The sequence below is a fragment of the Mastacembelus armatus genome, chromosome 23 (genome assembly GCF_900324485.2).
Source record: "Mastacembelus armatus chromosome 23, fMasArm1.2, whole genome shotgun sequence".
NCBI classification, from domain to species: domain Eukaryota; kingdom Metazoa; phylum Chordata; class Actinopteri; order Synbranchiformes; family Mastacembelidae; genus Mastacembelus; species Mastacembelus armatus.
In genome coordinates, this window is record NC_046655.1 from 2235494 (window position 1) to 2249120 (window position 13627).

Genomic DNA, 13627 nt, shown 5'->3' on the forward strand with positions numbered 1-13627 from the left:
GTCCATTATATCCGTTAGACTCGTTACTCATGTAGGTTACATACAAGACAAAGCAAGTGATTCCCTTTGTAATCATTCCATTGACCCCATATATTTGTGGGCTCTAGACTATAAATCAAATAATCTCTTCTAACCAGTAAAATGCAGTTTTCTTCTTGCCAAAATTGATTACAGTACATTAATACTGAAAGGGGTTTATTGACAAATTCAAGGTAGAGTCAAATTTTAAAGATAATTATCCACCCAATGAATTTGTACCAGTTTAAATACTAGAAGGTCAGTATAAGCAGTAAGATATATCTTACTACAGCAGCTTTTATTTAAGAATGCCACTTTTCATATACAATCACATAATTGGCTACATCTTGTTTAAATTAATTTTGCTGTTGTATTGGACTTCATTGTTTTGAGAGGTTTTACTGTAATTCAGACTCTGCATTTGAGTCAGTCCCGTTGGGTTGCTTTTGGGTTACCTGCCGACCCAGGCCGGAGGCCAGAGACTAACCAGACTTCTCAAATAATTAGCATGTACAATTAAAATTTTGAAGCCAAACTCAGTTGCACAGTGATCAGAACTCCTTAGTTTAACAGTTGTCACAAATTTTGTTTCACAAAGGTAACATACAGCCCAGTGCCTAATCTGCGGAGCCAGAACAATGACTTTAAATGTTAGCACTGGAAGATTAACACAACTGAAAAATACAACATTGGCACTGAAGCATTTGTACTGCAAAAAAAAAGAAAAGTTAATACAAAAAAATATTGCAATCTTCATTTGAAGTTGGCATTGAGAAACACTGACTGAAAATCAGAAGACTGTCATTTTAAAAAAAAAAAAAAAAAGCCAATGTTTTATTTTTCAGTTGGGGCTTTTTTTCAGTTCCCCCAGAGCCAAAGTTTGGTCATCATTCTGGCACCACCTAACCCGAACAGGTCTAATGTAAACAAGAACATGCTACATTACACACATTATCTGTAATAGAGAAAGCATGACAAAAACAAAACGAAGCACTCAAACGTCACTGCTCATCTTTTATTTAACATTAGGCACATCAAAGGACTACTTCCACCTCTTCTCTTTAGTCCGTTAGTGCAACAATTTGGCCTCAAATGTCTGACACCATACCCACCACCCAGAACAGAGTCTTTCCTTCCTCAGCTTTCCATTCACACACACATCAAGGTCGGACTGAACGCATAGGAGCCCAGCATCAAGCAAAGTGCTAATAGTACTCAGGTAGAGTTCATCCGATAAGTCAGCTATTCATTCAGTTCATTAGCTGTTTAATATCTGATCAGTCATCCAAAGCCATTCAGAAAACAAAAAGGCACAAATTCATAATGTTGCATTAGAGTTGGTGAAATCAGATTGATTTACAGCCTGATGACATGTGATCAAAGCCCAGTTGTACTACTACCAGTCACACAGAGCACCACCATTAACTACACATTCAGATTAAATTATCACCGTACATTTAGTAGATTTCAAGTAGTCACATTCCCCATTTTAAATGGAGGTTAATGTCTGTGGACACAGACCACACCATTTGGCAACTGATGCACCAACTGTTGAGTTTTATGGTGAAAAGGGCACGGGCATGCAGCCTGACCACACTACTGAAATAATCAGTTTAATCACCATTTAGTGCAAAGCAAACAGACCACACACAGGGAGAAGAATGTCTTTTGAATGACAGCAGTTCAGTCCTGGTACAGCAGGAAACCAGAGAAGGTGCTATACTTCCAGGTACTGCCATAGATGGCACCACGATGCAACCGGAGCCAAACCTGGTCTCCTTGGAAGAGGGGCAAAATGGCGTGGTTGCTGGCTGTCTCGTGATCTGGGGCTCCATCGTTGGCGTATGCTGAAACCATTACATCCTCATTACGCATGAGGTTGATGTAGAGTGGCACATTGATAGCAAGCTTCAGGATGTGGAAGATGAAGACGTACGTTCCATTGACAGGGCAGGTGAAGCGGCCAATGTGGGTGTCGTACATCTCCCCCAGGTTGCTGTGCAGCTGGTCAAACACAATGGGCTGGTCTAGGTTGCCCGGGGCAAAGTTGGCTGTGCGAGAGGCTGTGAAGGCCACTCGCAGCGGCTGGGAGAGTGGGTAGAGTTGCATGGGAAGTAGGGTGGTGTGGTGGTGGCTGTGGGGAGTGAGTGGGATCTCCACAGTGGATACAGACAGTGAATCCCCATGACCTGAATCCACAATTGTGAAGGTTCTCTCCTGATCTGGGCTGCTCACCTGGGAGGAGTCGCTCCAGGCTGCTCAGGGACAAGACAAAAGTTAAAGGCTGCAATCACAACTATAGAACACTACAGGTGTTAGGATATCTCAAAACTGCAATATTTAGACCAGCTGAAGCAGGTTTTTCATGCAAAAGCTCTGCCCTGAGAGACACAGATTATTCTTTGGAATAGAAGTACAGTTTGCATTCTTACCACTGGAGTTATGCCTCCCTCCTCCACGTCTATAGCTGTGTTGGTATGCAGAGTCCTGGGGGAAAAAAAAAAAAAAAAAAAAAAAAAAAGAACTTTAACACAGGAGTGCAGGCATGCATACTGGTGTCTTGGCTTGTGCTTGTTTGTGTGATGAAGTAATATTTTTAGACTAGTATATCTGGTATAAATCTGTAGCCAGTGCCTAGATATGTTTCATGACCAAAGATAACCCTAATTACAACTGGAACTGTATTTTCATAGTTTCATCTTTTTGGCCATAATTAGTGAGCAATTTGGTTAAAAGGTTGCAAATAAGCTGGTTTAGTCAAATCAGCCAAAATAAATACAATTATCCAAAATACAACATGACACACTTCTTCAACCGTACACATATACTATATTCAGCTATATCAAAGTGAACATGTTTCTGTGTTTTGCGTGTGAAGGTTCTCTCCTGAAAGAACTAAATCTCTCATTTCCAAAAGTAACAGTACAGTGCATCTTGTTCATTTTACTTCTCCTTGAGCCCAGAACTGAACACATATATTGTATTTTCCCGTCTATGTTGCTTTTTTTTTTTTTTTTTAACTCCTCTGGCTTGTCCTGCGACTTATATATCATATATGTATATTTACAGTAAGTTTGTTGAGAGTAGTCACTAGTGTTATAGTGCACTCTTAACTCAAATACAGAATTTCAGGACAAATTGCAATTTTGCTAATTTTATTTTTGTTTTTTCCTGTTATAGGGTGAGAACTATTCCACAATATACACAGTTACCACATAACCGCTCAGATGTAGAGCAGGAAGCCAGATCCACAGTTTGTGTCAATATACTGCTGCAGCCTTAACTTTGGAAGTCAGATTTTTTCTGTTTTAATCTCTTGAATATGCAGTACTGATTCCCCCCACATCACCATTTCTAATATTGATCTTTAGCTGTATTTTCAGTCATCTGAGAACCTGAGCAATAGGAATGCTAAAAGGATGATTACTTGTTTCATGCACAGTGTATATCTGTGCTGTGATCAGAGGTGAACCAATAGGGTTAATGTAGTTGATAACCTTGTACATACATTACAGGTCAAATATCTATACACCTATACTACCAAACATTGTGATAAAATGGGTTATTACTACAACAGGAGAGACACACTGCTCTTCCCAGAATGTGACATCATTTGGAGCAAATGATGCCTTTAGAGTGGATACTGTGTTTCTCTCTAAACTAATGTTTCCTCTGCTAGACTCAACATTAAGTCAGATGAGGGTAATAAACTGTTATGGCTGTTTTTTCAGATAGCACAAGTGCTTTTAAAAGCTGAATAAAGGGTGAGATGTGGTGGGGTTGTAAAGCTAAAACCTGAAAATAATGTTCAGAATGATTAAAAACATCCAGTTTCTCCCAAAGAGCAAAGTGTACCTCCTATAAATGTAGAGGGGGAAATTGAAATATCCATAAGGGTTCTGTATTTATTTATTGCAATTATCCTCTTGACACAAATGTTCCTTCACTACTATGTGTCCTGGAAGCTTTATATAAGCTGTGAATTGCTCTTTAATGGACTGTATGTAACAGGAATCTTTGAACATCTTAAATAAGGAGCCTGACCCCAGTACAGCTGAAGAGCTCAAACATTTCAGTAAGAAACTGAATCAGCTTACTCAGGTTGTTCAAAAGGTAATTAAACACTGAAGATACCAATCACCAATTCAAAAGAAATCAGGGGACTGAAAACTTTCCAAAAAATTCCAAAATCACAAGATAAGCATACAGCATTAATTACTAATAGTAAAGACTAAAGTCCACCACTGTAAAAGAGTTTTAAAATAAGCATATGGAGGTGTTGCAGCTGTGGCTTCTGTAGGTTCTAATCGGAAGTTGCTGTAATCAGGAACTGCCCATCCTGAAGACTTGAATAAATTTTGAGTTCTATTCATGTGTTTGGAGAGTTAGGAACTCAGACTTTCATTATCCTGCTCCAAGGGTCCAAAACTGCTGAAGTCTGAAGAAGCCCAATTAACTTTTTTAATATATCTGTCCAGTGAGTAACTCTCTCTGGAGAGAACAAGGTGCCCCTCTTCGAACATGGTAGGCTGTCTTCTTAATATATCCGTGGACACACAGAAGGTTCTACTTTACTGAAGTTCATGTGCTAATTGCGGTACTTCCTCAGTCTCAGAGCCAACTAGGCCACTAAAAGTACATAAGGATTTACTTACTCGGGCTGCATAGAGGACAGGGTCTCTGAGGTGAGTCTGGGGGATGTAGGCTCCTCCTGAGAAACAGAAAATTGGTGTTCAGCTTCACCATTTCAGCTTCACCATTTCACCATTTGACACATCAACCTCATCTAACATCTGAACCTTTCTTCACAACACCATTTCAGCATGAGGTGTTGTGGCACTAAACTTTAGCCAGGATGTGTGAGAACACTTTATTCTGAACAGCAAAAAGAGCAGAAGGAAAGGGAAGATTGGTGAAAAGCCAAACCGAAAAAAGGGAAAGCTAAGGATAGATACCTCGATGCCAACCAGAAGAGCGAAAGCTTTGTGCCAGTCCCTTGCCGCCACGTGCCATACCTCTCACATATCCTCTGGCGTAGTACGACTGGCCAGGCCGACCCACAGTTCCACCTGACTGGCAAGGGGACAGCATCATCTGCCCGCCATTACCCACTGTATAATCTGACTGGTACACTAGAGAGAAGACACAGCACAGAACAGGTGTGAGACAACCACCGAGAGGTTCGGAACGCAGATTTAATCAACATACCCAGCTGTGGTTCGTCCTCCAAGGGTGCAAACTCAGGTGGCGTTTGAGTGCTGGCAGTGCTGTATATGGGCTCAGAGAAAACCGCAGAGTCTGCTTTGTAGTTCTGTTCTCCATTCTGAGGTGAAGAGGTATTCAATTTGAAGACCTGCAGTGACAAGAAAATGATCATCAAAATAGCTAGCAGACCCCATAACAAGGCCCGTTTCAGATGTGGCTGGGTTAAGGCCAGTATCCATTTAGCAGTTATTGTTAGAACTCCAAAACCCTGACAAAGGACTATATCTACACCAAGCCATGTACATTATACAGTCATGCTGATGTGAAAAATGGTTGAATCCACAGCATTTTTAGGTAGTTTTATAATGACAAACATGAACCCAGATGAATCTCAGTTTTTCTAAAGACTTACTGACTGGATGTTCTGAAACTGTGCAGAGGTGAGCTTTTTCCTGGTGGGGGGTGTAGAGAAAGTCTGTCCCTGAGAGGGGGAGGAGGTGCAAGATGCCACCCCATTACATGGGGACTGCTTCCCTGACTCAGTTGTGGGCGTCTATGAACACAGGAGAAAATAGTTCAAAGCAAATCTACAGCCTCTACCACAGCCCTCTCCGACTTGGCTAAGAATGCTCATTTACATGAGGACGACTCTTCTCCTCCAAGCCAACAGAGGTGGTTGGCTCCCTGCAGTACAGCGGTGGGGAGGAAAATGCCTTTCTCTCAGCCAGATGAAGTTGCTCCTGCATAGACAAAACATTAACAGCCACTTAAAGTTGTGGGATTCAAAAGCACGTCAGTCATCACAGTCAATGTGCCACTCCTTACATGAGGTAGATCCTTTGGGGAAAGCTCCAGGTCACTGGTCTCCAGGCACTGATCCCCACCAGTCAGACTCACTTTGTGCTCCGTATGTCTGGGAGGCAGTGGGGTGGACTGAGTGGGGCAGGGAATGGGGATGACATGGTGATCAGTCCAAATGATTTCTACTTAAGTCATGAATGACTTATCACATATAAGATAAAATTACACCACTTACATGCATTGATTTAGTCAGAACCTCAACTGGGCTTTTCAAGTCTGTCTGAGCTGTGTATTTGAGGGAGAAGAACATGTATTGTCAGACTAGTCAGCTCCAGTTTAGTTGTGCCTGCTGTAAACCCAAATTAAACTCGTCAGATTTCAACTTTCAAGTTACCCAGTGGAGAGGGAGATCCAGACAGATGTCTCCTCACTTTAGGGTGGCCATTAGGTGGGGAACCCTCACCATCCAGAAGAGAGTCCTAAATAGGACACGATCATTTGAAAGAATGATTTGCAGCTACAAAACCAGATGTTCGTGTGTTGTAAACCATCAAATTTCACCTGCATGAAACTGAAAGAGCTGTGGATCTTTGTCATGAGGTCTTCCAGGTGCTGCTTCCTCAGGATGGGGTCTTTAGGTAAGGTAGATGAACAGCTGAAAATCTCCACAGGCATGTCCATCACAGGCATGTCCATGTGAACTGCCTGTTAGGTGTCATACGAAGCTAGTTAGCAAATGGTTGACAGGGGATGTTCGTACATTTATACTAATTCTTCTGTACTCACTAATTTGGCGTTCTGCTCTCCTTTGGCTTTCCTCTTTTTTCTCTGGGGATAAGATCAGCCGTAAATTACTGTGTGGAAACCAATGCACCCTGTACAGTGTCTACAGTATTCCTTTTACCAGGAACAATACCTCTACTTTTTTCCAAATGTTATAGGCCTCTGTTTCATCTAAAAGTGTCAATCTCAAATGAAAAGCTGGGCTCTGTTGCACATTAACTGACCGCTTGTCTGAAGAATAAATTAGCAGGGTTTGAAATTCTCTCGAATATAGTGTGACATCGGGTAACCCGGCCTCCACAATCATAGTTTACCTGTTTGCAATCAGACTGTTTCTTGGTGGTGGCTGGGATTTTGGGGATAAAAGCGGCAGCTCCGCTCCATGGTTTGTGGACTATAGCCTGGGGTGATGTGGGTCTTTCTGAGAATTCCATATCCCAGCAGTCAGGAGGCTCCTGCTCCCTCATGGCCTGGAAGTCCTCCTTCCAGTTCTGAGTGGAAGCAGTCTCCATGTCAGTCAGGTACAGTCTGTTGAAAGACTGCCATATCACCAACAGAGCATCAGTGGATCCTGGAGCATGCTTATAGTTGCAAAACCTGAATTTGAAAAGACAAACTGGACATGGGCCTTACCTCTTTAGAGACTTTGTTTGGCTTTGACTTGGATATCGCTGACAGGAGCAAAAGAAAAACAAACAATATGGTGAAATATGAAGTGATATGTTGGCTCCCTAGTTGATTAAACAAGATTTATAATGTGTTTCCCCCCTAACACGTCTGCCAGTACAGGTCAGTTTTCACACACTGTAAATGTAAGTCATCATCTTACTGCTATGGTTGGCAGAGTTCAGGAACACCTCTGGAGTCTTGCTGGGTGGAGGTGGATAACAGAAGTACTGGCAATTCAACAGCATGGTGACCTCCTCTTTCAACACCTTAACTAAAAAAACAAACAAACAAAAAAAAAAAAAAACAACATTTAAGAAGACAGCCACCCAAAAATGCCTAGCTACTAACACAAATAGCTTGGCTTTGACTATTTGAGGCTCAATATCTCTCTATCCATCCAGGTTAACCAGCTGAATGATCAACACATGAAAATAAGCAGCAACTTGCTTTCTACATCGATTCTAATTCTAGATTCCTATAGATGAATGTATGTATTTAACCATAACCAAAGCATTTAACTGCAGCATTTGTGTCACAGACAATGCAGCATCTTCTTCGAGTATTAAAAACTATGTAGATTTATCAAATCCTGAGGTAACTGCTGAGCAGAACTTAAAAAAAAAAAAAAAAAAAAAAAGTCACTTTGCCACACTCATAAATACATGAAGAAGAGCACAGACATGGTTTATATGTCTGGTATACAGGTGCATTTCAGTAAATTAGAAAATCATCAAAAAAGTTGATTTATTTCAGTAATTCAATTCAAAAAGTGAAACTCAGAGTCATTACACACAGATCATCTTCTGGACAACTGTCAAGTCAACAGTCTTCCCCATGATAGTATGGCCTACTGAACCACACTGGGACCATTTAAAGGCTCAGGAAACCTTTGAAGGTGTTTTAAGTTAATTATCTGAGTAGAGTGTGACACTGAGTCTCCAATATTGAACTTTTTCACAATATCCTATTGTTCTGAGATACTGAATTTTGGATTTTCATTAGCTGTAAGTTATAAGAATCAAAATTTAAAAAAAAAAAAACACTTGAAATATATCTGTGAGTAATGAATCTAAAATGAGTTTTACTTTTTAAATTGAATTACTGAAATAAATCAACTTTGATGATATTCTCATTTATTGAGATGCACCTGTATGTGTGGTTCATACACTCACATGTGGCTCCAGCCACTGGCTTGTCGTTGCCCTCCAGCAGGTCCAAGTAGACCAGAGCGGCCTGCTCCATCTGTTCCGCTAAACTGTAACACAGGTACAACAGACATGTAGGCAGGGAGCAACTCACCTGTTGATTTTACACTGTTAAAGGGTACTTCTACCTATCTCATTATGTATCGCATCGTATTTGCATACACTTTGTTAAAGACTCTTGGTGTAATATGCACCTCATTAGCCTGTGGTGTCACTATGGCATTAGACAGGACTATACTTAAAACTGTTCATTGTTATCGTTCCACTGATTCATCTTGCAAGTGTAAATGTAACCAGTTAGCAGAAGATGGACTCAATTGTCAATTTCCATACTCTTTGCTAACATAGCTGTATGGATTTCCTTGTTAGGGGGTTAAAAAGTTCATCTTATTTTATCTTCAGCACTGGCAGCACAGTGTCATTCCTAATATACATACTCAGGGACAGACTAACCGCAACATATAACCTGGGAGTTGAGCCATTACTGGTGGCTGAATAAGTAGTTCTGAATCATAAATCACTTGATGTATTTAAATCAACACTTCCAGTGAAGTCTGACTTCATGTTTCATTAGACAACACAATAGTCATTTCTCATTGTCTCAGGAGAGACCTTGCAATTGGCTGAAATATGTTGTGATTGTTCACATACTAATTCAACTAATAACTACAGCTGCACATGTTAACTTAATCATACAATCATCATACTGGATGCATTAAACACAGTGGAGACTGCATATTTAGGGGGCCCAGAGTTGTGCTACTTCACTGATGGCCCTCACCTTAGTCTGTTATCCCTGTTAACTCCGAGCAGTGTGGCGAGCTGACTCAGGCTGTGCAGCCTCTGAGCAGGGACACGGGGCGCCTGGTTTTGCCCAGCCAGAAGGTCATTCCTGACATGCTCCTGTTGCAGGCTGTGCAGGAGGTGCTGTACCTGGAGCACCATGGTTAGACGCCTCCTTTCCAACTCTGCCTTCTCCACCTGCTCCTTTTTCACTGCTTTCTTTTGTGCTCTCAGCAGCTGCAGGAGCAGCATGATTCACAGAACATGAAAACATGCCATTGAACTACAGAGGAGTTTCAGCTGCAGTCATTTGATCAATTCCAAACAAGTTTTAAAGATACTACAGGGATGTCTTCATATAATGGTAGAAGAAGAGCTAAGGCTGAGATTTTATAAATAAAAAATTAAATAATTATCTCCATATACAATTCTTTAAATTGAAAAATGGATACAAAAGGACATTAAGGTTTGGGAAGTAAGATTTTTGTTTTCTTGCCAAGAAGTGGACAGTATTAATATTAATCATGGCGGCTATGGAGCTAGAGTCATAAAGAATGGAAACGACGAGCCTGGTCTACCAACACTCCTAAGTCTCACCAGTTAGCATGTTGTATAACATTCAGTTAATCTATCCATCTGAAAACTCCTGAGACCTTTAACAGCATTATTCATCACTAATGTATGTTCACTAATGACTCCTGTGCACACCGGCTGAGAAACAAACCCTACTCTAAACCAAACAGCTCTCAGGGAAAAAGCCATTTTAAATACAGCTGAAGCTGATGAGACTTTTGCAAGTCATTTCTCCACTGTAGCAGTTTCCTGGCAGATACTTGTACACCTGTTGCAGGTAGCTGCATGCAAGCTTGTGGCCAGGGGTGCTCCGACCAGGGCTCATCGGACCGATCATGCGGTGTCTATTTGAACCTGAAGCTTGCTCCACACTGTATATTAAGCACAATTAATTTATCTCTAATCTCTTAACTACTCTTATTTCCCAGAATATGCAACATTACACTGTCCAGACTCAACTCAGTTGCACAATGAATGTGCCTTCCTGTAGAAAAATGAAATATTCTGTAAAATAAAGTAGCAATACGTGCATAATCTGCAACGCTCAAGGCTATCTTTAGTCAACTTCAACAAAATAGCGTCCTTGGCCTGCTTTAGAATAAAATCTAAATGTGTTTAACAATCAAACAACTATAGGTATGAGGTAACAGAAACATCCTTTACTTCTCAAACAGCATCACTGGTAGATTTGTCATCAGAAATATGAGCATCTCTGCATTTGTAGCTGTTGGCTTGTTCCTCTTGTCATCCACAGTATTTCCTGCTGCACTAAAAAGTCGCTCACTGATTGATCGGAGCACCCCTACTCATGGCAGTGAGGAAACTTGCAATAAATCTCCATATAAAAACAAAAGCTATACATTGATTTGGCCAACCGACAGTGCAGAAACCTGACAATTCAGTTTTGCATGGAAGTTGTGGATTTAAGAAACAAAAATCAATAACTTCACAGTTGATATAGCATCAGGGTCGACAACATTTAAAGCGGCTTGTGAAACACTCAAACTAGAACGTTACTGTGCTTCTTCAGCAAGTGACAGACCATGCAGGTAACACTTCCATTTCACACGGTGCCTTCTGACACGTCTGCACTCACATCACATGCAGAGCTGCAGCAAATGCTGTTGAAATATATTTCTACTAAACCAAGATAGTGTTTTCCCCATTTCTTGAGTTGTCTAACAAACAGTTCAAAAACCTTAACATGCAGTTTATCATCACTCACATGAAACTTCAGCAGATCCTGACTGTACAGACAGCAACTGGCATTTCTGCACTCAGAGTGCTGGATCAACCCAGAACCACAACAGATAACCACACTCCTGAGACTACAAGACTCCACTGATCTGTGTCCTCCATGAAAGACTTCCTATTTGTGTGACACCACTGCCTGATGCTCCTGAGAGCACCAGCAGAGCCCTTTAGGGGGCTGCCACACTGTGATGCATTCACAGCCGCCTGCTCACCAGAGACTTACATTCTGAGTCAAGCCATCCAGGGTTTTGTGTAGTTCCCGGACGAACTCCAGGTTATGCAGCACCTCCTCGTACTTTTCAACAGCCGCCTGGAACACAGACACAAACGGGCCGTAGGCACAGACCACATATCAGATCGCTGTTGCCATTTCACAGCCCGGTACTCACCATCTGATCCTTGTTTAACACCTCGCCCCGGTTCAGCCTCTTCTTGTAGGCTTCCAGTTTCAGCTGTGGACACACAAGACACAAAGTCCAGGTCCCTGCCTCACCTGTCTATCTTTCAAAGCCCTTAGTCCTCGGCCTACCTTCTTTTTCTCCAGGTTGCGGACTTTGTGTTTGAGGCAGATGATACCATCCTCGATGTAGGTTTCATACCCAGGGTAGGTGGTGGACACCTCCAGGCTGAGCTGCAGGGAATTCAGTCCGCCGCACAAGTCCACCTTCGAGCCGCCAACCGTGACGGGGTCCTCCTGGCTTCCATCGCCTTCTGAGAACTCAGGTGGAGGGGAGACATCTAGGGTGGGGGAAGGAGACAGCTGCACCATGTTGAGCTCCACACTGGAAGAGAGGGGCACGTTTAAGTCGTTAAAAACGCAACCAAAGGACGGTGAGCCATGCAGCAGAGAGAGGATGCTGCTGCTGCTGCCAAGCTGGCTGGTTTGAACGGGGAGATGGAGGTGGACTCATCCCGGTTTGGGCAGCTGCCAACCCCGTGACACTGCATTTACAGCGGCCGCTGAGCAGCGTGCTCTCTCCGGATTAATCAGGAAAGCAGCAGAAGCACCATCACTAACCAAACACCATGGAAGGAAAAAAAGCTTTTTGTTTTTGGACTTCCTACTCTGATTAAATACTCCTGCGTGCGTCCTGCGTCCTTTTCCTCGAGTCCTACTTAGCCTAAGCGTTGGGTGTGAATAGGGATTAGCAGATCGGGAAGTTAAAGATTTAAGGAATATGAGCGAATTAAGGTTTGCCGTAATGCTGCATCAAGTCCCGATGTCATGCGACCCGGATACAAGACAAAACATGTAAAGTCCAAACTTTCGCTGCACGTTTCAGTTTAACTCGGCAGCATTTCCTACGCCGACACAAACATCGACCCACCTCGTGTCTTCCAGTAGTCAGCGTTAAACGTTAACAGGAGAGCTGCGGGACGCACCGAAAAGGCCCGGAAAACACGGCGACCCCGATCCAAGCGCGATGTTCGGCTCGCAGAGGCCAAGCAGTGCTTGGCTCATACCTTTATATACCCTGGCCGACCACGGTCTCTCTCTCTCTCTCTCTCTCTCTCTCACACGCACGCACGCACGCACGCAGACGCTCCGCCGGGGCAGACAGGATCCACCATATCCACATCCGGTCCACCTGTAACCCCCGGCATAAAATCGGCATTAATGACGACCAATATAGATAGGTAGGGTAGACCTGGATCCAGACTATGATGAACTTGTCTATTTAACCTAACAATGCAAGAGAAGTTGCACTGTAATGATGCACACACCTGTCACAACAGTTTGATTTAAAAATTCGGCCATAAACGTATCCCAGCCACAGCCCTGCTGACAATAATCTCATCTCATTATGTGCTAAATCTAATAAAAAACACAAATGTTTAGCTTATTCTAAGCCCCCAAGGGCAGGGAATGAATGTTGTATTGTTGCAGTTTGAGAATCCCATAAAAAATGTAATGGAATAAAGAAAAACAAATCAAAGTAATAAAGTAAATACTTATATAAGTGTCACTGAAGTCTCCCAGTTCTTTCTTTTGTATCTTTAATGGATGGATGAGTAGATGCTTCTCTGCAGCAGACCCTGGAAGGCATCTGAAGGCAGAGGGTAATGTGACTGCAGCTAAACATGGAGAATTGCAAGAGGACTGACAGAGGATTTATTTCCAGAAAGACAATGACCCCAAGTGTACAGCCAAAGCTGCAAACAAATGGCTCAAAAACTATGTTCATGTCCTGGAGAGGCTAAGTTAGGACCCAGAGCTTGATCCAATGAGCAATTTGTAGCAGGATCTGATAAGGGCTGTTCACTATGACCGCTGTGCAACCTGACATAGCTTGAGCAGTTTTGCAAAGAGTGAAATCTGCCCTGTTAACATGTGA

General features: G+C 42.3%; 1 protein-coding gene across 4 annotated transcripts; it reads right to left on the reverse strand.

Moving 5' to 3' along the window:
- Positions 1-1072: 1072 nt before the first annotated feature.
- caprin2 (caprin family member 2) lies at positions 1073-12797 on the reverse strand. Of its 4 annotated transcripts, none has more exons than XM_026326835.1 (21): positions 12620-12797; positions 11821-12073; positions 11681-11743; positions 11515-11601; positions 9463-9701; positions 8649-8731; positions 7637-7747; positions 7441-7478; positions 7122-7298; positions 6811-6852; positions 6586-6729; positions 6419-6503; positions 6260-6309; positions 6049-6156; positions 5862-5963; positions 5636-5776; positions 5227-5371; positions 4974-5150; positions 4674-4729; positions 2451-2505; positions 1073-2273 (listed from the first exon to the last, which is right to left on the reverse strand). In XM_026326835.1, exons 2-21 carry the CDS (start codon positions 12058-12060, stop codon positions 1702-1704), a joined length of 2715 nt encoding a protein of 904 aa, XP_026182620.1. In that variant the 5' UTR covers positions 12061-12073; positions 12620-12797; the 3' UTR covers positions 1073-1701. The 4 variants fall into 4 exon arrangements, with proteins under 4 accessions (XP_026182620.1, XP_026182622.1, XP_026182618.1 ...); XM_026326837.1 differs by having other exon boundaries at positions 5034-5150; positions 7122-7346; XM_026326833.1 differs by having other exon boundaries at positions 7122-7346.
- Positions 12798-13627: the final 830 nt, after the last annotated feature.